General features: G+C 35.3%; 1 protein-coding gene across 2 annotated transcripts in view; it reads right to left on the minus strand.

The window, feature by feature from the left end:
• The window catches only part of LOC106871881 (uncharacterized), a 35,304-nt gene that overhangs the window by 4,821 nt on the left and 5,743 nt on the right, over positions 1-24,740 (minus strand). The window contains exons 2-6 of one of the 2 annotated variants that reach the window (XM_014918636.3): positions 21,739-21,826; positions 17,560-17,718; positions 15,876-16,022; positions 6,925-7,059; positions 3,776-3,931 (exon numbers count right to left, since the gene is read on the minus strand). In XM_014918636.3, the coding sequence (XP_014774122.2) occupies positions 3,776-3,931; positions 6,925-7,059; positions 15,876-16,022; positions 17,560-17,718; positions 21,739-21,826 (685 nt within the window). The remainder of the gene's footprint in view (positions 1-3,775; positions 3,932-6,924; positions 7,060-15,875; positions 16,023-17,559; positions 17,719-21,738; positions 21,827-24,740) is intronic. The other variant, XM_014918642.3, reaches the window with a different exon arrangement.

The following is a 24,740-nucleotide window of genomic DNA, read 5'->3' on the forward strand; positions in this document are numbered from 1 at the left end:
TCGTCTGGATTTCTTGGAGAATATCTTTTAGATGAAATCCCTTCGTCAGATATACCTGGCTTAAAATGTAGAATGACTTAAAATGTAGAATGATTTTGAGCAGGATATATAATCCATAGTATACGTACATAGCATTTGACTGTTCTTAGAGACCGAATTAATCGTTCCATAAAGTAAGTTCACATCGGAAGCTGAGCTTTGGTTTCAGTTTTCTGATTAAACGATTTTCAGGATTCCTAGGTTTACCTGATGTACCGGTATCACGTTTATCTGATATGACCTTTGATTATGACTAGAACTTGGAGTACCTTCCTAAATATGTTAACTTATTATTTTAAACGTTGGAAAACATACATTTAACAATAAATACAAGAGAAACGTCTCTTTATACCAGCTTATGACTTATATATATATATATATACATATATATATATGTGTGTGTGTGTGTGTGTGTGTGTATGCATGCACCAAAACCGTTTGAATCAGATTCCTTGGTACTCTAAGTTTTAAGCACGTGGCTGGTCTTCGGCCATTGGAGTCTGAATAAGAGTTAGATTGAAGAGAGTCAATGTCTATTACTGGACGTTAGCCTGCGATTGGTGGAGAAAGGCCATGTGGTATTGATGTCGGAAAATACCGCATGGTGAACAGGAAATCGACCGCGTGGTGGGAAAGATATCAGTTACGTGGTTTGTGGGAGGTAGGAAGGGGCAGTAGATGTGGGGATATATGTATATATGTACATGTATATGCCCATATATCTGCGTATATGTATCAGTACTTGTATATATGGTCACACACCTGCGCGCGCACACGCACATACACACATACCACACACACACACACACACACACACACACACAAACACAGATGTTTGCCTATATATACTGACTTGGGTCTATCTATTTATTGTGCACAGAAGTGTATGTATATGCACACGTATATGTATGCTTATATATATATATATATATATATATATATATATATATATATATATATATATATATATATATGTATACGTTTATATATATATGTATACATATATATATAAATATATATATATATACATATATATATGTATATATACATATATATATATATATATATATATATATATATATATATATATATATATATAAATTTATGTATATGTATATACATACATACATACATACATACATACATACATACATACATAAATGCATACATACTTATATACATAGAAGCCCGCAGAAAAGCAGGAGCCTTATTATATACAGCGTACCGAAGCCCAAAGTAGACACAGGACAGAATATATTTACCCTGCTCAGAAAGCGTTCGTGGCCTGGCAGAGATAGAAAACTACTGTAAACTAACAGTTGGACTGGAAAATAGAAGTAAAAGTAGAATACTACTACATGTAATGAAGCATCACGAAGAAAATAAAACGCATTTCTCAATTCATTAAGAGGCAACAAAATACAAATCAGAAACAAACTTCACTCATGCACAGATCTCAGATGACTACATAAGAGAAAGAGTCAAATAGACAAATAGTAACAGAAACAGAACTCCAAAACATACCAAAGAAGAAATGGAGAGAAAAATCATTCCATGGCCTATACCCTGCAAGACTTGACAGAGAAGAAGTGAGCCTATGTAAACGTTAACAATGGTTTTGGACTAAAAGCTGGAACGGAAGGATTGATTCTCGCTGCATAAAATTGATTCCTGGTTATGAAAAACGAAAGAAACATAATGAAAACAGGCCCTAATATCAAATGCTGAATGCACAGCCAGCACAACCAGACAGTTGACCACTTTATCTCTGGCTGTCCGGTCCTTGCCAAATCTGAATACGTATATACAGATATGACCGAGTAAATAGTTATATCCACTGGACAATACGCCTACATTACAACATAAAACTAACGAGAAATGGTATAAACATATGCCAATCAAGATACATAACAATAACCAGGTTACAATCATCTGGGCTATGCCTGTTCAAACTGATGAACAGATAAAAACTAATTACTCAGACATTGGGGGAAACAACAACAACAACAACAGCACCACCAGCACCAGCAACACTAACAGCAACAACAACAACAACAGCACCAAAAGCACCAGCAGCACCAGCAACAACAACAGCAACAACAACAACAATATATTTATATACACACGTGCGCTGATGGTTTTAAGCTGTACTCGAGTAATGTTCCCGACACGAAGAGACAGTCAGAACTGGTCACAACATTCTCACGGGCCGTAGAAAATATTGTTCGCGTAAAGTGTTCATATTTTGTTGTCGAAGATTGTCAACAAAGCGGGAAGTATGGAGGTCAATGGCCCGTCTATGGCTAGTAATGAATGATAAAAACACCTTGGAAATTACGAGAATATTGCTCATACTGGAGATGTGAATAAAACCAGAATGACATAAAACCAAACAAAAGGACAAAATTTAATAGGCTCCGGAAGGAGTTAACTGAATTCAATAAAAATATATTCCACAATACTGTCGTAGTATCAGAACTGCGTACTAAGATTGGGCACATTAAGGAGTACACAGTTTGGATATCAGGTTTAGGAACATACCACACTAACCAGTAACTTCCATATGAATACTGATGAGACACGTACAAGATCTATTTAGATGCAGGGATTGAAGTAGAGGGAAAAAGAATCAGTCCAGATGGCTTTTGAGTACCGTTTCATGTTGCTTTGACGAGCATTTACTGAACAGAAAAGGAAGAAGTGAGTACATCGCATGTATATCCAATAGCAAAGGTCAGAACATTATAAGATTAGGTGAAGGACTCCTGATAGTGTGAGTGTGAAACTGTTACATTTGAAACAAAGGTTTCTGGACTGATCTATTTAAGAACTACTCGACATAACAACAGAACGTTATGCATTGGTATAGATGCTGCAAACTGGAAAATACCAACATTGACTTCTCCTGGACCTGCGACAGATACATCATACTACATATAGAATATTACACATTCGCCACCCAAGGACACGATATAGTTACTTAATACTTGATCAACAAAAGAAATAAGGATGCCTCTAGACATCCATACTGCCACAGAAAATGTCGATAATGCCATGCCAGTATGGTTGATATCTCTCATATCATCAGCAACCGTCCAAAAATATCCGCAAGATAATACTTTCCCAAGAAGCATGGCGTTGTCGCTAATACCATCTGCAGTGCTATATGCAGGAAGGATTGTTGTGGCAGCCATACCAAAGGCACACCAAAATGCATCCACGCTCTTAAAAGTAAAGTACACTAGTGTAACATTTTACATATTCTAAAAAACAGGCCCGGTCGAATGGGACAGAAGCTGATGTACACTCATTGTCGTAGATATCAGCTGCCTGGTGGATGCGAATGTTTTGTCATTATGCAGAAAAAATTAGAAATATATAGTACTTATGTCCAGATTATAGATTTTAATTTGTACCTATTATCATAAATGCAATCGCATTCGTAACAACAGAACTACATAAAAACCCTAAACGCTAGTTTTATTTTTCAGGAAGAACGGAGTAAACTATTACAAAATCTCGATTAGTGGTACCACGAAAAATTGTCGAACAATCCAGTAATGCTCCAGTTAAGGTTCCTGGGCTGAACACAAGCACATTTACGTATACATATGGAATACACAGAATTGATTGTTTCATTAATTGAGTTGTCAATTCGTTAATGTGCTGCATAAATAAACCAAGCGATCATCTGAGGAAAATAAATAAACTTAAGAACTTTAATTCTTAAACTTACCAAAACTTATCGTACCATTTTCTATCTTTATATGACGTATGCAAAAGTGTATTGGCTGAACTTCAGGAAACCTCAGCCATCTGCAAAAAAGTCTTCGTGTGCAGTTTCTTTTCGGATAATCGTTGTCCTTATTTCTTTGTACGTCGCATGTTATATCTACTCAAACGAATTTGAAGAAAGATTAAGAGACTTCAAGAGAGAGAGAGAGAGAAAGAGAGAGAGAGAGAGAGGGGAGAAAAAGAGAGAGGAAGACAGAGGGGGAGAAAAAGAGAGAGGAAGACAGAGGGGGAGAGACAGAGAGAACATTAATGTAAACGCTTAAACATTTCTTACATATTAGATCGAATATATCTTATGAAGTGGAGGTAAAGCTTCAATAATGTGGGTAGTTTCAAATAACAATGAAAACCATCCCATAGTGCTAATCAACATACATGATATTCCTTTCCATATGTTTTAAAATATTGGTTTGTCTGAAGGAAGCGACAGCACCCAAGATATTTACAGGCGCAGCAAGACTGGAAATATGGACAGGGTTGATACATACGTACATACATACATACATACATACACACACACACACACACACACGCACGTATACACACACACACATACACTCACACATGTATATGTACAATGTTTTATTTAAGCTGAAGGTAAGAGTTTGTCTCTCGACCTATGTTTCACATCACTGCGATCTTCATAGCCTCTGTAACATATGTTGAGCACTCATTTCTCATTCGTTCGAGATTGAGCAACATGCATATTATATATATATATATATATATATATATATATATATATATATATATATATATATTCTTAAAGGAATTCAAATCTACAGCTTGTAGATTTGAATTCCTTTAAGAAAGATGTAACCTTCGTTATTATTAAAACAAAAAGACTGGAGAGATTCTATTTACAGCTTAAATTTTTAACATTGGATTTTACCCAAATGTTTTGTATTTTGCATTACTAAGAGGTCAAAATCGAAACATATGTCGGTATTTTGTGTCTTCTGTTGTGTTTTCTTTAAAATTCAGTTGTATTTATATCTTAACAACAAACTATAATGCAAATAAATTAACTATATATCCTGAACTCTCCATTTTCTTACTTTATTAATTTTACCTACTTTAATAATCCGTAATGCATCATGGAAATTTGCTTCTAATGTGATGGAGTAAAATTTTGGATTAATTAATTCCTAATGAGGATAAGCTATCCTTGAATTGACTATATATATATATATATATATATATATATATATATATATATATATATATATATAAGCAATGTTAAGTCTCTGAACGAGGTATTAACAGTAACTGCACGATAAAGTGAAGTATATTTGCCACTTATATGTGGCTGACCCCGAGGGGTGGATGTTACTGTTGCTTTTAGCCACAGGAGGACATCTCCTCCAGCTGGCTATCGACACACATCTGTGTCCTGTCTGTATTTGCCAAGGGAAGTTATCTTTCCCATCTTGATCTACGATACGTACATACTCGAGTTTCAGGGTTATTTCCCTTCTTCAGCGTACGACAATCGCCGACCTTCGATGCAAAAGACATCCCTTGGCAAATATATATAACTTTTTCCAGTGAAATTATTCACTGATATCGAAAAAGTGAAAACAAGCAATGTTAAGTCTCTGAACGAGGTATTAACAGTAACTGCACGATAAAGTGAACTATCTATCTATATATCTATCTATCTATCTATCTATCTATCTATCTATCTCTCTATCTATCTATCTATCTATCTATAGATCGATCTATCGATATGTCTTTCACATCACGGCCCTATTATTCTTTCTACTATCTCTTTGTGGAGAAATTCATATTTATGTTGAGAGTATGTTTATAATAGTTTGTCATCCGATCGCCCTTTGATGTTTTATTCCTGGGTGTGTACACATTCCCTAGATTACTTTCGAGTTGGGAGCCTTTATTTTTAAATTAAAGACAATCGGAATCTTATCCACTGGACTATTTGTAAATACAATCATAAGAAAGTTCACGCACCCAACAATAAAATACCCGATGATGACTGAAATCCAAACCGGGTAATTAGTTGTGTAACTGTTAATATTGAAAGTATATGCTACAAAAATTAGTTTAATAGTCAGGGAAAATTATAATTTTAATAAGCAATAAAACATCTTAGAAATAAAAATACTTTATACATTTAATTAAAGAACGAGAAATTAAAATTAACTCCAGTTAAGGATTCTGTACACCCTTGGACAAGTGAACTAGATAATTTGATCAATTTTAAAATGATTTTTGTTTTATGTATTTTATTGTATATCGAAAATTCATTAAAGTTTATTAAAAAAAAAAAAAAAGGAACAAGCAGAAATACTTCTGCAAAATATTATCAAGTAGCTTTGGATTACTTAGCACTTTAGATAAACTATTAAGTAGCTTCTTTGAAACAAGAAATGCTAATCCTGTCCTGTTCGAATTTTATGACTAAAACTTCGAAAATTTTATTCCAGATAGCATGTGCCTAATACACGTCCAAGTATTCTATATTTTAGACTCTGTATTAGATGTTTTTTTCTTGATCTATTTTGTCAGTGAGCAGTTGTTTTTGTCTTTCCTTTTTCGGGTAATATTCTTTGCTGGTTGGGAAATAATCTGTTTTTAAACAGATTTTAGCGATTTTAGAGGAGGAAATGACTATTTTCATCTTATAAATTCAGAAAAATCTACAGATAAAAATGTACTCAGTATTAAGATTCCATCTCCTGCATGCTTTACATTTCTGGGGCACCACTATAAAGCTAAAATCTTGATTGTTTACTCGAAAAGAGTTTCTGAAACAAATCTGAATGAGATTTTGGCCAATTTATCACACTTGAATAAATATGCATTTTGTTCGAAATGTTTTTAATGAAAAGAGGTTTTGTAGTGCAAAACTAGAAGCAAAACCAACTTCTTTCAGTCTTCTTGCAATGGTCCAAATAGGAAGTCTTGTAACCAGTAATAATAAACACTTTCTATATTACATATCTCTGATGAGCTGACAAAGAGCCGGGCACGATATAAGGGACTAAAGCTTTTAAAGTTACTCTAGCACGCTAGAGTTAGTAAAATAATAAAATAATAAAAGAATTAAGAATATTTTATTAAACTTACTACAACCGTGTCGAAATTTCTGTGGTGAGCAGGATCGAATGTGATTAAAATTACCGACGATTTCAGTTTTAGTACAAAAATAACTGAAATTTGTTGACTGACTGCTTCCATTATTCGTCATTGTACAGGAAATATCTGTTTAAAAGATTCCAGTTAATTTAATATAATAATATTTTATTGTGTAATTTTAGAGAAACATTATTTCATGTAATGGGACTCAGTCGCATAGCACATTGAATTGCCGAGGCATTCAGCATTATATTTTAATATTAATTTCGACAATTGGCACTGTCATGGTATTAGCTGTCATAAATGAAAGTAGAAAAATCCAAACAAGGAATGTTACTGCTGGTTTGAGTTGAAATCTGTTTCTTTGGCTACTGACTGGCCGGAGCTATCTGTCGGTCTGTCTCCCCCCCCCTCTCTCTCTCTCTATCTATCACTCGTCCACCTTCGTTTGTTTCCGTAGAATTTATCAAATTAGAAAATGCGTTTCCGTAGAATTTAAACAAATGAAACTACCAATGACCACCACCACCACCACGCGTAATCAAAAGTTGGAATTAATCACCGCGATATTGCCATCGCCACCGCTACAACAGAAAATAGTATTAATTGGCTTAAGAGACATGGACTTTTAAATACCCCAAAAATATGCCCCTCGTGTGGAGCTAGCATGATGGAAGTAGCCAAAAAGTTTTTTTTTTCTAATTTGATAAATTCTACGGAAACAAACGAAGGTGGACGAGTGATAGAGAGATAGACAGACAGACAGACAGACAGACAGACAGACAGACAGACAGACAGATAGATAGATACATAGATAGATAGATAGATAGATACATACATAGATAGATAGATAGATAGATAGATAGATAGCTCCGGCCAGTCAGTAGCCAAAGAAACAGATTTCAACTCAAACCAGCAGTAACATTCCTTGTTTAGATTGTTCTACTTTCGTTTCTGACAGCTAATACCATGACAGTGCCCGACAATTTAGCAAGAGTGGCCATATTTGAGTCCATCCAGTGTGAGGATGAAATCAGTATCTGCAAAGAAATGAATGGCGACTTCAGTACTAAATTACAGACAATACTTGCTGCGGTTCGCTCGTAGCAATGTTATAGGATTAGATTATTGCATAAATATGTGATTGATATAAAGAAAGAAAGAAAAAAAGCGAAGATGAAGGAAGAAAGGGAGACAGTCATTTTCCAATCCAATATATCAGGACATGCTAAAAATAACAAAAGTACTTTTAAATTAGTCGCCATTATTTTACAAAATAATTAAATATATATGTAAAAGAAACATAATTATGATAAATAATTTAATGAAAAGATCCAGTTGAGTCAAATCAGGATTGCCACAACTTTGATCACCCCCGTTTACTATTTCTTTTCTGCTTTTGCATTCCACGTAGTTACTTGACCAAAAAGTATCTTTGCGCAATTTTGAGGTTGGAGCAGCCAAGAAAGGGCCCAGTTCCTGGAAATATTTTATGCAAAGTCGTTCGTAGCATTGTTCGACTGTTTTAATATCCTTACTATTCTATGCTCCACATAGCGAGTCTCTGTCTGCTAATCTGCACTGAATTTTGTCCTGAGATCAGTCACATAGATTTTTTAAATTTCTTCCATCAGTTTTTTTGCTGCTGTACGCCAACTGAAATTTAAAACCGTGTAACGGGACATGGACTCCTCTTCACACTCTTTGCTTCCCTTAGTGTAATTTTATAAAAGAGGTTTTGGTTTCTTTTTCTATCTGCTTCTGCATTCTTTCGTATTTTGCCACTACAGCGTATTTTCCTTTCTTTCTTCATTGTCGAAAAGCAATAGGGTGGTGCTGATGACTCTGACCTGGAAAAATGCGATTCATCTTCCTGGATGCTTTAGAACCAACGACATGGTGATCCTTGCCAACATTTCTGGAGACGCGACTGATGGTTCCTTGGGAACCTCGGGTTTTCTGTCTCGATCTTGTAGTTTGTGCTGTTCTTACTTCAATATCTCAAATCTTCTGAGCAGAAAAACATCGAATGACCTTAACTGAGTCATGTAAGACAGCTTCGTTTTCTGTACAACACGATCAATCTTAAAGACTTTCTGCATCTTTACAAAGATATCTCTGATACAGAAGCAGCGCAATTTAGCTTGCCACTCTCATCTTCTATAAACTCTCTTTAAACTCTTCGCAGCTCTCATAATTTCCTCTGTAAAATTGATTTGTGATAATCTTGAAGAAAAAACAATCTTTTCCAACTGAAAGCAAAATAGCTATCAGTAAATCCCCCTTAAGAAATCGAGACTTTAAACAAAATGGAACTCACCAGCTTTTAGCTGATCTCTTCTCAACAGTTACACAAAGAGTGAATAAAAACACCACCTTTAAGGATGAGCACGTCAGTTTGAAAACACTCTGATGATGATGAAGAGGAGGTGGATAAAAACAACAACAACAGTAACAACGACAAAAATAACAACAACGACGACGACAACAACAACAACAACAACAACAATAACAGCAGCAATAATAATAATAATGGAATAAATAGGGGCTGCAATAAGGGTGGAGTACTTGCAGAAAACAGTACTGCGTGGAACAGCTCGAATACTCCGGAAGGTGCTCGAAAAATAAGGTGTTACCTTAGTTCACTGGTAGGGAACAGTTGACACTGTAGTATACCTCCAGTGTTAGCAGCTGTGCAAAAGCAATAATAATAATAATAATAATAATAATAATAATAATAATAATAATAATAATAATAATAATAGAGGTAACTCGAATGTGGAATCTAAAAACAGAAAAAAATCCCATCATAGTGGGCGTATTAGGTATGATAAAAAAATATTCAGACAAATACATAACAAAAACACCAGGACTTACAAATATATTCAACATACAGAAAATTGCACTACTGGACACTGCACACATCCTACACAAAACACTTTCAATATAGTAACCATAAGAGCATCACAGCAAACGACAGCACCTACCCAAGGCACACAGAGCTGCGCTCATTAATGAAGTGAAAGCACATTATAAAAATAAAACTACTGAATAATAATAATAATAATAATAATAATAATAATAATAATAATAATAATAATAATAATAATAATGATAATAATAATAATAATAATAATAATAATAATAATAATAATAATAATAATAGGCACTGGTTCGCATGGCTTCTGATCTTAACTGATTGGACGTGTTATCATGTACATTGTTTTTCTTGGTATGAAAGATGGGCTACAGCAAATATTCTGTTCAGTACCACAGATCAGCTTGTCACTTGTTTGACCTAAAACAGTTGAGCATATCCTTTAGTGGCTGACGATATGTGCATCCTCTGATCACGAGTAGAAGTAATAGGGGACCATCATAGCCATGTGTTCTTTGGGGTTTGGCCAATTCACCTTTGGAGACATGGGTGTTTCGTTCAACATTCTTAAACAACCCTTATTCAGGGGTCTTTTGAGCGGGATGGGCTACTCGACCTGAAGAAAATTACAACTGAGCCTCACCTGCAAGGTCATACGAAGTTTATCTTGGTATGAGATCACCTTGTCACACACATGGTTGTGATGAATGTGTCTGGTGTACCCTTATCACACGGGTAGTCATGATGGGTATACTGAGCTTCGCATATTTTACCCCAGTGTCATTTTGATGGCATGCACTGCTCTCTCTCATAATAATAATAATAATAATAATAATAATAATAATAATAATAATAATAATAATAGTAGTAGTAGTAGTAATAATAATAATAATAATAATAATAATAATAATAATGATAATAATAATAATAATAATAATAATAATAATAACTGTTATGTCTCAAGCTACTGCTATCTAGCACCTTCGGATGATGTCCACTCAACCGCTACACGGTTGTTACTCAACAGCTACTCAATCCCCTACCACGGCCAGGCTTCCTCTATTTATATGTCTCGGGCGATCCTACTTCTTCGCTTGGGGGCGTCGACACAACAACAACAACAACAACAACAACAACAATAACAGCAACAACAACAACAATAATAAATAATAATAATGGTAATAATGGTAATAATATAAAAGAAACAGGTTCGAAGCGCTCAATGCTTGAGCCATACCAGTCGTGGCTTACCGTTTCAATATCATTAACTGGTCAGTTACTGAAATATGTAATCTTGACAGAAAAATACGAAAACTGTTGACAAAGCATAGAATGCACCACCCAAAGGCAGATATAGAACGACTTCATGTGCCAAGAAAAGAGGGAGGCCGTGGACTTTTACAACTGGCATTAACAATGAAGATTGCCACAACTGGCCTAGACACCTATCTGGGGAACTCTGATGACTGGATTTAAAACTTGTCTCATAACATGAAAACAAGAAAACATCATACTCAGCAAAAAATCAAGTAAAGGAATATCTAAGTGAATTCCAAATACAACAAATTCCAGAATTAGACGTACTAGAAACAAGCGCAGAGAAAGTTAAGCGTATGAAAACCCGTGCTAAAACTGCTGCCTTAGATATTCTGACTGATAAATGGCAAGAAAAAAACCTCTCAATGGCAAATACCTAAAGAGAGCGAATAATGCCGATGTTGACAAAGGCCTTACCCATCAATGGCTAATTGCTTCTGGCTTAAAATTTGAAATAGAAGGGTTTATCATAGCAGCCCAAGATCAATGCCTACCTACAAGGAACTACCAGACCAACATATTAAAGAATGGCAGCTTCCCAACATGTCGTGTATGTCAACAACAAAATGAAGCCAGTGATCATGTTGTCTTCATGTGCAGTCTTCTTGCGCCTATAGGCATGATAGAGCTGCACAATATATTCACTAGGTAATTTGCAAAAGCTTAGACTTGTCCCATGATACAAACTGGTGGGAACACAAACCACTTCCAGTGCTTGAAAATGATCACATCTCACTCCTCTGGAACTTCACCATTCAAACTAACAGAAAGACAGATGCAAATAGGCCAGGCATCATATTGAAAGACATCAAACAAAAATCATACCTCCTCATTGATATGACTGTCCCAATCGATATAAACGTATCTTTCAAGACCTACCAAAAACTGAGCAAGTATAAAGATCTTGAAATAGAAATGAGCAAAATGTGGAACCCAAAGACGAAAACAATACCTGTTGTCATAGGTGCCCTGGAAATGATAGCAAAAGGGGTTGATCGCTACCTAGCTCAGATACCAGGAAACCACAAAATGGCTGAAATTCAAAAGATAGTGCTCATGGGAACTGCCCATATCCTACGCAAAATACTTTCTATGTCATCTCAAATTTTAAAACAAACATAATTTTCTCATGGTTTCTTAAACATTCTCTAGAAGAACACTATGTACAAAACCAAATATATGGCACCCTAGGCATAACACCAACATGAGCTTCTAACTTGTTGTCTCTTGAGGTCTCTGGGTGAAACGTGGAGACAACTTGTACAAATGTAAAGCAAAAATCAAACATAAAATAATAATGATAATAATAATAATAATAATAATAATACTATTGTGGAACACTTTCAGAAAACAGCACTGCTTGGAACGTCTTGAATACTCCGGATGGTGCTCGAAAAAAATATGGGGTGTTACCTTAGTTCACTGGTAGTGAACAGCTGACACCGTAGTGCATCTCCAGCGTTAGAAGCTGTGCAAAGACAATATAATAATAATAATAATAATAATAATAATAATAATAATAATAATAATAATAATAATAATAATAATAATAATAATAATAATAATAATAATAATAATGTCTTGCTTTATATTCTACAGGTGCTAAGACTCTCAGGATGTAGAGTTTTAGCACCTGTAGAATATAAAGCAAGACATGACAGAGTCGGCCAGTATTTACACTGGAAAATATGTCGGCATTATAAAATCAAAACCGCTGACAAATTTTATAAATCCCATCCTGAAGCTGTGACTGAGGGAGAAAATATGTCGATTCTCTGGGACTTCCCGTACATGCCGACGAAACTATAAAAGCTAATAAACTGGATATTATCATAAAAGATCAAACAAAGAAGATGTGTTTATTAACTGACATGAGTATTCCCTGTGATCATAATATAGAGGCGAAAGAATTTGACAAGATTAGTAAATATAAAGACTTGCTAATAGAAATTGAAAAGATGTGACATCTCAAAGCAACTACCGTACCAGTGATTGTAGGATCTCTAGGAATGATAAAAAAAAGGTACTGAAACCTATTTGAAAATGATACCAGGCTTCCCATCCCTACAGGAAGTGCAAAAAATCGTGTTAACTGGAACGACTCATGTACTGAGAAGAGCATTATCGCTGTGAAAACAACATCCATTCATGAATTTTTTTTTAATACATATTTTACCTGTGAATTTGCGTGTGTAAACTGGGAATGCATACAATGAGCTTCTCTGCCCTAAGTGTACGGAAAACACTCGGCGAGAAATGGAAGAAAATTTAAAGAAAGAAGAAAAAAACAACAACATAATAATAATAATAATAATAATAATAATAATAATAATAATAATAATAATAATAATAATAATAACAATAATAACACCAATAGTGTTGTGTTAGTCTTGAAGAGAGGCAAAATCAAATGTATGGACGTGCTAACGATACCGTTGGGGGAGGTTATGAAGCAGATAGAAGAGACGAGCAATAAGTATTTGGGGATTTGGGAAATGGATAAATTGATGGAGACAGAAATGACAGAAAAATTTAAGGTGGAGTACTTGCGCAGACTGGGACTGATACTTATGTCGAAATTAAACGGATGGAATATCAAAGCTGTCAACACCTGGGTGGTTTCACTCCTTAGATATGGAGCAGGGGTAACTGCATGGGCATTAGACGAAATAAACAGCTTAGACAGAAAGACAAGGAAGTCTCTAACTAGATATGGGTCATTCCACCCAAAAAGTGAGGCAGACACACTGTATGTACCAAGAAAAAGAGGGGGAAGAAGACTTATTGGATGCGAACGCAGCATTAGAAACAGCATAGCACGGTATGTAAAAAATGTCAGAGAACCACTATTATTAGAAGTAAGAAGGTCAGGCTTGTGTAGGATGAAAGATTGCAAAGATCAAGCACTCTACAAGAAATTGAAAACGAATGAAACTGAAAATAGGTGGGTAAAGAAAAGAATGCATGGTCAATTTCATAGGGATGTTGAAGATAAGGCAGACAGACAGACAGAGAAAAAAGATGGCTGTGGATGACTAAAAGTGATTTAAAACCGGAAACGGAGGCTCTAATCTGTGCTGCCCAAGAGCAAGCACTTAGAACAAACAGCATAATATACTGAATAGACAACACAGCAGAAAGTAATAAGTGCAGAACCTGTGGACAAAACGGTCAAACCGTATAGCATATTACCAGTTGTGGTCGATGAAAAAGGTAGCAGTAGTACCAATAATTTTTGGAGTCTTGGGAACAGTAAGCAAAATTCTCGAGAAGTACGTGGAACAAATAGGGGCTGCAATAAGTGTGAAGCACTTGCAGAAAATAGCACTGCTTGGAACCGCTCGAATACTCCGGAAGGCCCTCGAAAAATAGGAGGTGTTACCTTAGTTCACTGGTAGTGAACAGTTGACACTGCGTTAGAAGCTGTGCAAAGGCAATAATAATAATAATAATAATAATAATAATAATAATAATAATAATAATAATAATAATAATAATAATAATAATAGCAATAATAATAATGTTTCCTTTTTTGGCCACAAGGGCTGTACTCAAAACAAATAGGGACGATACGACACGAGGGAGAAGTGGGGTTAAGGACGATATTTGTGTGCAATTAACAAAATGTAAACAATAAAATTCTCCAAAAAAGAGGAGTTCCTCTCAGTGCCAACCAAGGAACCCTATATATCCTGGTCACCTTGACCACGAAGGGAACCTCAAGCAGGTACTTCACACCCTCTTGACTTCTCTGGTCGACAGGCACATGTTCAGAGTAGACCCAGTCACATAGGTTATCTCTGCCATATTCACACATCAGCAAAAACTCTTGGAGGCAGCACTTCCTTCTCCACCCTGACTTCTCTTTTCAAGTAGAACTTGAAAAAGTTGATGAAAGTTCGTCTAAAGAAAGAAGTATCTGTCTTCAGTCCTTTCAATATCATCCACCACACTATTGCTACCAGACAGATGAAAACTCCCTTTCTTTCTCTGTCAAAAAAGTGGCGGGACAATATTCACGATGGACTCGGATAACCGGGTCCGTGGTAAATGCGTCGACAGCTGTTCGACAGTGCTCCACAAGTCAGCAATGCTTGGACACTGGAAAAATGCACGCAGAACCGTTTCAACTCCCTGCGCACATATCGAGCAGCTTTTTCTGACGGCACTTCCGTACCTGTAAAGCTTGTCTTGAACCGACAGAGTTTCCCGGTAGCACTGTCAGGCCAGGGATTTCTGAAAATTATACATCGGCGCCGACCCAAATGTCATCCGGAAAAGACCAACTGCTTGATCCCTCCCGATTTCCCGAGTTTCCCCGAGAACGTCGTCGCTCTTGCCCGCTACTAATTCCCTACAGAACTTCCACCGACCGCATTGTCCGTTTGGCGGAGGGATGTGAGCTCTTGGTGACACTCCAGATGCCACGCTTCAAATTTTGGTAAAAAAATGAGAAATTTCGGAGGTTACATCGACACCAGTGTTCAACTGGTGCTTATTTCACCGACACCGAAAGGATGAAAGGCAAAATTGATCTCAGCGGAATTTGAACTCGGAACAAAAAGACGGACGAAATGCCGCTAAGCTTTTGACCGACGTGCTAACGTTTCTGTCAGCTCACAACAACAACAACAACAATGATAGTATTAGTAATAAAGAAGGTTCTTAAGTACGTAATTTTGAATGAATATTGCTATGCTTTACTCTGATTTTAAAGAATAATAACAAATAATGATTAAAGCCGTACCGAGATAATGGTTTGATCCGTCATGCCAAATTGTTTTCATACGGCAACTTGTATTGGTATTCAGGCATTCATACCTCCAGGAACTTTCGCTGTAAGTACTGTTTATCATATTGAACGATACAAGATATGGCTGTTTACACGAATAAGCTGTTTAAAAAAAATATATAAGAACTACCTGTTGTAGCAAACAGTACTTTAGTATTTGTTTACTTAAATATATTATTACAAGAACGTGGGCACATGCATATTTTATATCAAAATCTTCTCAGTCATGTTGTTCCGAATAGGATCAAACTGCTCAAAAATTAATCTAGCAAAAGATCGAAGTACTTTTACTATAGCCTGAAATAGATCAATACAGTAAATCGGCCATTTTGTTCAATCGTCTAGCAACTCTGTCGGTAACAATAAAAACAGCACCCCGGTGTTTCTCATGGGAGAATGGACTGTGAAAATTGAAAAAGGCAGCAGACAGACTATCCGCGACATTAAGATTTTAACATTAGCGACATTAAGATGGTTTCAGATTGTTTATACTTTTCCAACACCATGTGAAGAAAAAGAATAGATGTAAACTATATTTCATTTCCTCATGAATAAAAAGGCTGGAGCCAAATGTTTCACAAATGATCTGAGAAGAAATTTGCATTTATCAGTTCGAGAATCTCAGCTGTGGCAGACACGTAATAGATGACGTCACATGCTCTTCAGTTAAAAACTGTAAATAAAATAATATATTTCCTTAATTATCACGTGTTTATCTAAATTACACAATAGTTTTAAAGCGTAGTTCAAATTCAGATATTTCATGTGAAGGATAGCTATAATGGACGTAGAGTATAGGAGATGGTAAGTCCCATGCTGGTCACGTTCTCTCCATTATCTAAAGATTTAATATGAAACAATATTTACGGTAAAACTAACCGAAATGTTCATATTGATTACAATGATAATAGCACATATTAATTTCATTTGTAAAAGATCATGTCCTAAGATTATTAGGTTCTGTTAACTTTGAATTTCAGTGGACCTACTTGTCGACCGGCTGGAATTGCATCTCATTGATCTGTTGCTATGGTATTTGTTGCTCTTCTTCTGTCTCAGAGGTAAGTCACCTTAGTTATATGTAGTGCGAGTTAGCGATATGATAGGTGTAGCTCTCTTTTAAGGATCATGTGAACGAAAAAGATATTGATCTTTTTCGTTATATCACCTTATATCACTCCCATGAAATAATTAATCTTCAAGGTTATGTAAAGAAGAAAAGAAACGGAATTAATCATGAGTTGTTGATTGTGCGTTTTAGATTAAAAGCCAATGTTCTTGATTCAGTTGTTCGACTTATAAGTTATGTCTGCCGAGTCTTTCTTAAATCACAACTACACTTTCCTCTTTTTAGGAAAAGAGGCCGTCATTTGAGGGAGATCTAAGTGAGATAATAAAAATAGGTGTGATTTGAGGGAGACATTGAAAATGTATTCCTAAATACATGATATCTGAAAGAGATAAGAGTCAGAATAATCGGAACACTTTAAACATAAGTCTGCCTAATCAGTGTTGGCTTGAATTAAAATATCAATGAAATTATCGATATTAAGGGCATACGCGTGCCATTTCAATTCTGTGAATTCATTTCCTTTATTTAACCTACACGAAGAAGAACATAATTTACTTAAAAACTTACGACATGCTTTTGGTTTCGACCAAACTGCGTAATCCTGACAATCTGATCTTCTAGCATATTCTCCATTCAAATCCACCAAACACCTGTATCCCACAGACCACTTACCTATCCAAGTAATCACTGAGGAGTTTAACTGGAGTGGTACACCACAGTCAATGTCTATATTATTTTTTAGATGTAAAAAAGAGAAGAAGAAAAACATTAATAGTATAGCACTTTAAAAGTGTGCAAGATGGGAAAAAAACAAACAAAGAATGAGACTTTAACAATTTGGTGTTATAATTCACAAACTAGGAGCGAAACGGCATATTGGACTTAAGTGACTAGTTTAACGTCTTACCTTATGATATAATACTGTACTATGTCAGTCATTATTGATTTCTCTGATTAGAAGGGTAATTATCGAGTAAGAGGTATATATCAAGATGAATCTGGCTCAATATATTACTGGAATTCATTCTTTCTGACCTACAAATAAAATGATCCCTATGCCATTTGTACGCCTAACTGCTGCACTAATTCTTCAGGCATCTCTAACGCTTTTATACCAAATAATATTCATTCTTTTTACTCTACACAATACCACTTATACGGGAGTGAGTATGGTCAAATGGATCGATATGCAGAATATTACAGATACTTATTTTTTTGACATCGAATGGAAAGGGAAGTTGACTTCAATGAAGCTTGTATGAGGGTGGACGAAAAATTTCATAGGCTCACTATGGATGAGTGATGCTAGAGTTGTGAAATCTTGCAAGTATTAAAGTCAACACATCTTGTTAACAACAGCACAGTTTCTTACCAGGAAAACTGATATCTCACTGTTCAAAGAAAACTTAAATGTAACTAGTTGTGACGTCCCTTGAAAACAGGCAATATTTGGCATAGTGGTGTTCTCAGTTATCTGTAGAAAAGGAGTTTAGCTCCCACGGACCCACAGACATTCATGTTGATACGGTTGTTACATTAGGAGATGACACTCCAGCTTCATTAACAGTGCAAAGAGAGCAGCTGAAGGGAAGATGATAACCTCAGTTTTTTTGGGATGCAAAAGGTATTGTACTTATTGACTATTTTCAAAAGTGCTACATCATCAATAGATAGAAACCATGCCTATTCGCTGTGGCAGTTACGAAAGGCTATCAAGATCAAACACCAAGGCAAGCAGACGAAGAGATATTTTCATCAGGACAATACTCCAACATACAAGTCCTTGGTTCCAATGGCTTCTGTGCACGACTGTGACTTTGAACTGGTTGAGCACTCTTCCTATTTCCCAATATTTTTTTTATGGATTTGTTTTTTTAAATAAGAGACTATTATAGAACAGGATAGGTAGAATAATTTTTAAAAATTACTAATTCTACGAGGGTTGCTGAAAAGTTTCTGGCATCAAGGGTGTCTCAGAAGGCCCATTTGGAGAACAAGCCGCCCGAGTTCTTTTACAGGGCTGAAACAAAAAGAACCGCTACAATAAGAGTGTGAATGTTAGGGAGAAATATGTTGAATAAAATCATAATCAACTGATCTGCCTGTATTTTCTTTTACCTAAAGTAAGGAACTTTTCAGCATCCTCACATACGCTCTGTAATTATCTGTAATTGGCTGCGAACGATCTGTGTTTCTTGTTTTGTCCTGTTTGCCGTTGTTGTGCTATCGTCCTTTTCCTGCTTGTTATGTTTGGATGATTTTCGTCTGTGTGTTTTGATATATATATATAAACTATATTTCATTTCATCATTAATAAAGGGGCTAGAACCAAATGTTTCTCAGCTATAGCATACACGTAAAAGATCACGTGATTTGCTCTTTAGTTAAAAAACTATAAATAATATGATATATTTCCTTAATTATCACGTTTATATAAATTTATACAATGGTTTTAAAATGTAGTTCAAATCCATATATTTCGTGTGAAGGATAGCTATGATGGACATAGAGTAAAGGAGATGGTAAGTCTCATAATGGTAAGTCTGATTCCCATAAAATTATCAAGCTTTAAGGTTATGTAAAGAAGAAAAAGAAAGGAAATAGTTATTAATCATGAGCTATTGATTGTAAGTTTTAGATGTGTGTATATATATATATATATATATATATATATATATATATATATATATATATATATATATGTATGTATGTATGTATATATATATATATATATATATATATATATATATATATATACATCCGAAGAAAGGATTAGTCGATTGAGTCAAAACAGTCTATGTTTCTGCTACATAACTGCAATGAACGAATATTAAGCTGGCATAGTTAATATTAAAACATATAGTTCGGTTGTCGACTAAAATAACCACCGTACTATGACAGTGAATATAATGTCTCTGTTTCGGAAAACTACTTGCCACTAACCTAACACCGTGTAGTCTTTGCCTTCAAAATTATGATTTCAAATCTTCCAATCGTGAGTTTTACTCTAACAAATTTGATTAATTCAATCGTATTCGCCCAAAGTAAGAGAAAAGTCCATGAGCTAGGAGGGAACAATAAAATGTTGATCTAAATAATTCTCAGTATTAAGTTTCGGACAAAACGCTCGGAGTTCAAATCCTACAAACATTACTTTCAATAACGCTTGTTTGATTGTGTTGTCAAAATGATTGTAAGAAAATTATAATTACTTGAGTGAGGAAAAGATGGAAGAATCTGATGGAATTTTTATTGTTCTTGTTGTTGCTAAATATCCAAGTAATCCGTGACATAGCAGATTTACGATGAAAGCCGTTCCTGCAACAACTATCTCGAATTTCTTAAGGGTGTCTGATATGTATTTTCAAAAAAAAAAAAAAAGAAATTGGTTGCTATTTCTTGCAGGTTGAACGAATACACAGCAGATACTTTGGCAACAAAGTATAAAGATCTCTTTTTTTCGTTTTGAATTATTGTAAATATCCAATGGATATTTAAGATCTCAATTTTTTGTGTGTCAAAGATTCGCTGTTAAATACCTGTTCTTGAAAGTTATTTCGTTTGAGAACAACATACTGTTGATAAACAAACTTTTCTCCGAATTAGGGAAAAAGAAATCCCCTGAACAATTCGAATATGTTTTTTTGTCAATTGGATATTGTACATTTCACTCTATATAAGTACCGAGCAGCTGTTCTGCCGGAATGTCAAACTATATATTCTTTTCTCTCTCTCCCCTGTAAATAGTGTAAACAGCATAGAATTACCAGTTTATATACGTCTGTTTGCTGACATAGAAAGTATGGTACGTTTAAAAAAGAGGGCTGCCAGTTTGGTTACTGAACAGTTTGGTCAAAACCAACCCTGCTGAATCGACACCAATAGTAAACGATATTTGTACAGAATCGTTAGCACGCTGGGATAAATGCTTAACGGTATTTCGACTGCCGCTATGTGCTGACGTCAAATTTCGCCATGGTCGACTTTGCCTTTCATCCTTTCGGGGTCGACAAACTAAGTACCGGTAAAACACTGGTGTCGATGTAATCGATTATCCCCCTTCCCCAAATTTCAGATATTGTGCCTATTTTAGAAAAGATTATGCTGAGCAGTACAATCGTATCAAGAACTACACGGTCGAAGTGAACTTCATTACCTCACAACGATTTAACCTGTCTTTAAATCCATGAGTAGACAAGATTATCAGACTTTGTTTTAAGATACAGCATGAAATATATCTCATATTAAACGAATTAGTACAATCCACATTACTCAAATGAGTATTCCTGGAATACTGAACACACGTTTTAGCAAATTTTAATGTTTTGCATTAACTACACAATATTAAGCAAAGTTGTACATTAAATACATTATCTTTACCTAGAAATCTCTAACTTCCACGCCAAGAATCTGATAGGGCTTTTACTTCCTTCACAAAATAATTATTTCACACTTCAGCCTTTAAACCGGCCGTATCCGGCCAAAATATTCTGCTCCTTTTAAGTTCAAATTGGCCAGATCCAACATCTCACACCTACTTTACAATGTTATAGTAACAATAAACTGTGACATGACTGAAATCTTAAATCCACAATATTATGCAGGGTCAATTCAAAACAATGTGAATAAATAAGTGTTACTTTTGACAGAGTACTGTGAATGCTAAAGAGTTAAACAAAAATGATTTTCTACATAACTAGCCAAAAATATTTTTAAATCAATATGAAGATACAGAATGTAACTTACCCAATTGTAAGCAGTAGTAGGCATTTTTTCCTGGTAAACACATTTCCATGATCTTACATGAATGATTGAAGCAGCTTCCAGCAATTCGCTGATAATGGAGACAAGAATAAGTTTTTTTTTTACAAGATGGATAAAGCATCATCTATTCGAAGCTTTGTTCAAAGTCTTGCAATAGTTGATTCATCAAAGAAAGGAAAACAGCTGAGAAGCTTGCTGTAAATGATTTATAGAAATAATTTATTACTAATCAAAGAGTTACGTGAAACGCAGTCGACGAAATGAATGCAACATTAAAAAAATATATAAAAGAGATTCATAATACATCTCTATATTCATATTTTTTGCTTGGTGCATGGAATATAGTTCCTTCTCCCCTGCACACATTCCATAGATATGAGTTTAAAACATAATTGAAACAGATGCTGGAGTGCTGCCAAACGAACGAAAGGGAATTTTAAACCACACGCTCAGCCCGTCAAGGATGTACAACATTGCAAGTTCTACGAGGTGGAATCAAAGAGGTCCACGGACTAGTAATAACACGGTGGAATGGGATAAAGAAATCTGTAGAAGACTAGAACGAAGCGGCCTTTTAACGAAAATAATTACAAAAACGAAATTTTACTGCCATACTATGTACAGTTTCTCCCACGCACGATGTCTCAGTGAAAGATGTGCGAAAGACTCATGTGAAATCGACATCGGAAAGTTTACAGATTATAAAATATAAGTGGAACAAAACAGTAAGTACGCAAATTGATTAATTACGCATACACTCGAATGTCTGCACAGTCATATATACATTTTAAAACACATAGTACCACACATACATACGTGAAATTTACAGGATACACATACACACTTATAAAATACGTGTTGCAAACGAAGCAAAAAAATAAACAAAACAAAACTATTTAAAAAAATTTTTCGAACTAACACAGACAGAGCGAACAATTCATAATTTAAAAAACACCAGAAAAAAATATACTTGGAGATAAATCTATCAACAACAACAAAAAATAAATACAGACGAATTCAGATCTGTTAAGCCTTAAGAAGCTACGTTACGAGCAATGTTTTCAATCAGAGTACTTGGAGGCGGTATTGCCTCAAAAAATTAACCCTAAACAGACAGATCCGTCCCCTAATGTCTACGTTCAAGCTCGTTATGCCTCAATGGTAACAAATCAAAATACAAACCACATATGCCCTCTCCCGGGTCAATAAGGGCCGTGTACCCGAGTGAGGAACCACGTTGGATGAGAAAAATCAGCTACTGGTTCAAATTTTCCCGAAACACAGGATCTGAAAGTGCCCCACAACCGGAATATTCCAACAGATGGCCATCCATGCTCATTATCAAGTCACCGAAAGAAAAAGAATGAAAAATGCTCCAGGGGAGATAATACAGAAGTTCTTACGGCCTTCTATCATGCTATGTATTTCCCCACAAATAAATCTGATACTGTACAAACCTACGTAAACTGGAGACAGAAACACCTTGATGTAAGGCCCTAAATAGACGGTAACAAACTTGTCAAGTAACAAAAAGAAACTACTAACTGAATTAAAGATTGACCAAATTAAACAATCAGTAAGGGATAAAAGGAATGAAGTTGCAGCTAAAGAAGATACTATAGAGGAAATAATTATAGACCAGTCCAGGTTTGACGAAAATGCTGTAATTATCAAAAGAGTTAATGCAACTGATGAGCAAAGTGAAATACTCTCTGAACCACCGATAAACACTAAAGCAGATGAAAATCAAATGGATGAAGAAAGTCACACAGAAATTGAGCCAACAGAACTACATGACCTAAACAATCAAATCATGATAAGAATGGCTGAAAATTAAAGAAACCAGTATGAATGTTCGTGACACCCTCTCAAACATTCGCAATTCGAACCAAAACCTGGAAGTTGTAAAATCCATTTTGCACTTAACGATATAATTTCAGCTAATGATGTCAATATTACAGATCTCAGCTAAAATATCAACGATATTAGGTGGTGAAAAGATTAGAAAACAATATTCCCACAAAAAAGCCTACTTGGCAAGTGCGCATTCAACACCAAATTCAGAAGAAAGAGTGGGAGAGGTTTGATCAGTTGCTAAGATTGTATCGAAGTAGAGGAAAACAGCCTAGGGTGTTATATATATAGTGAAGTGAAAGCACGTTATAAAAATAAAACTACTGAACGATAATAGTAATAATAATAATAATAATAATAATAATAATAATAATAATAATAATAATAATAATAATAATAATAATAATAATAATAATAATAATAATACTAGGACATGAAGAAGAATTACGCAAGAAGGGACTGCACAATCAATTCCATGTAGCCACAACAGAAGTTGCTGGAAAAAATAGGTGGGATTGGCTGATAAAAGGAACCTTAAATAAAGAGATCGAGAGCACTATAGTGGTAGCGCAGGACCAAGTGACACGACCAGGTAGCGAAAGTACCACATTGGAAACTACGAAAAGTGGGGGCTAGAGCGTGGCAAAAGGTGTTATGAGTACAAGCCGCGGACAGTGGCAGAGTCGGAGACTAGCAAAACCCTCTGGGATTACCCAATCCAAACAAATCAGGTGCTATAGCATAACAAACAGGATTTAATGGTGGTGGACAAGGTGCATCACATATGCTATATAGTTGATGTTGCATGCTTCTTTGACCTACGAATAGTCAAGAAGGAAGGCATAAAGATAGTGAGATACAGGCCTCTTACGTACGAAATAGCCCGGCTATAGAAAACGAAGATGAAGATAGTGCTAATTATCGTTGAATCCTTGGGAGCAGTATCAGAAGACAACAAGAGAAATATAAAGGAAATTGGAAGGATGCCCAGTAGAACTATTACAAAAGTTTGCCTCCTTGGCACGGCCAGAATAATCAAGAAAGTATTAGATAGCTGAAAAGAACGAATATCATGGTACCGTAGAGCTGCAGGTAGTAAGCCCGTTACGCATGCAAGACTCCAGGAGTTC

This window comes from Octopus bimaculoides, chromosome 13 (assembly GCF_046866305.1).
Source record: "Octopus bimaculoides isolate indiv1 chromosome 13, ASM4686630v1, whole genome shotgun sequence".
Taxonomy (NCBI): Eukaryota; Metazoa; Mollusca; class Cephalopoda; order Octopoda; family Octopodidae; genus Octopus; species Octopus bimaculoides.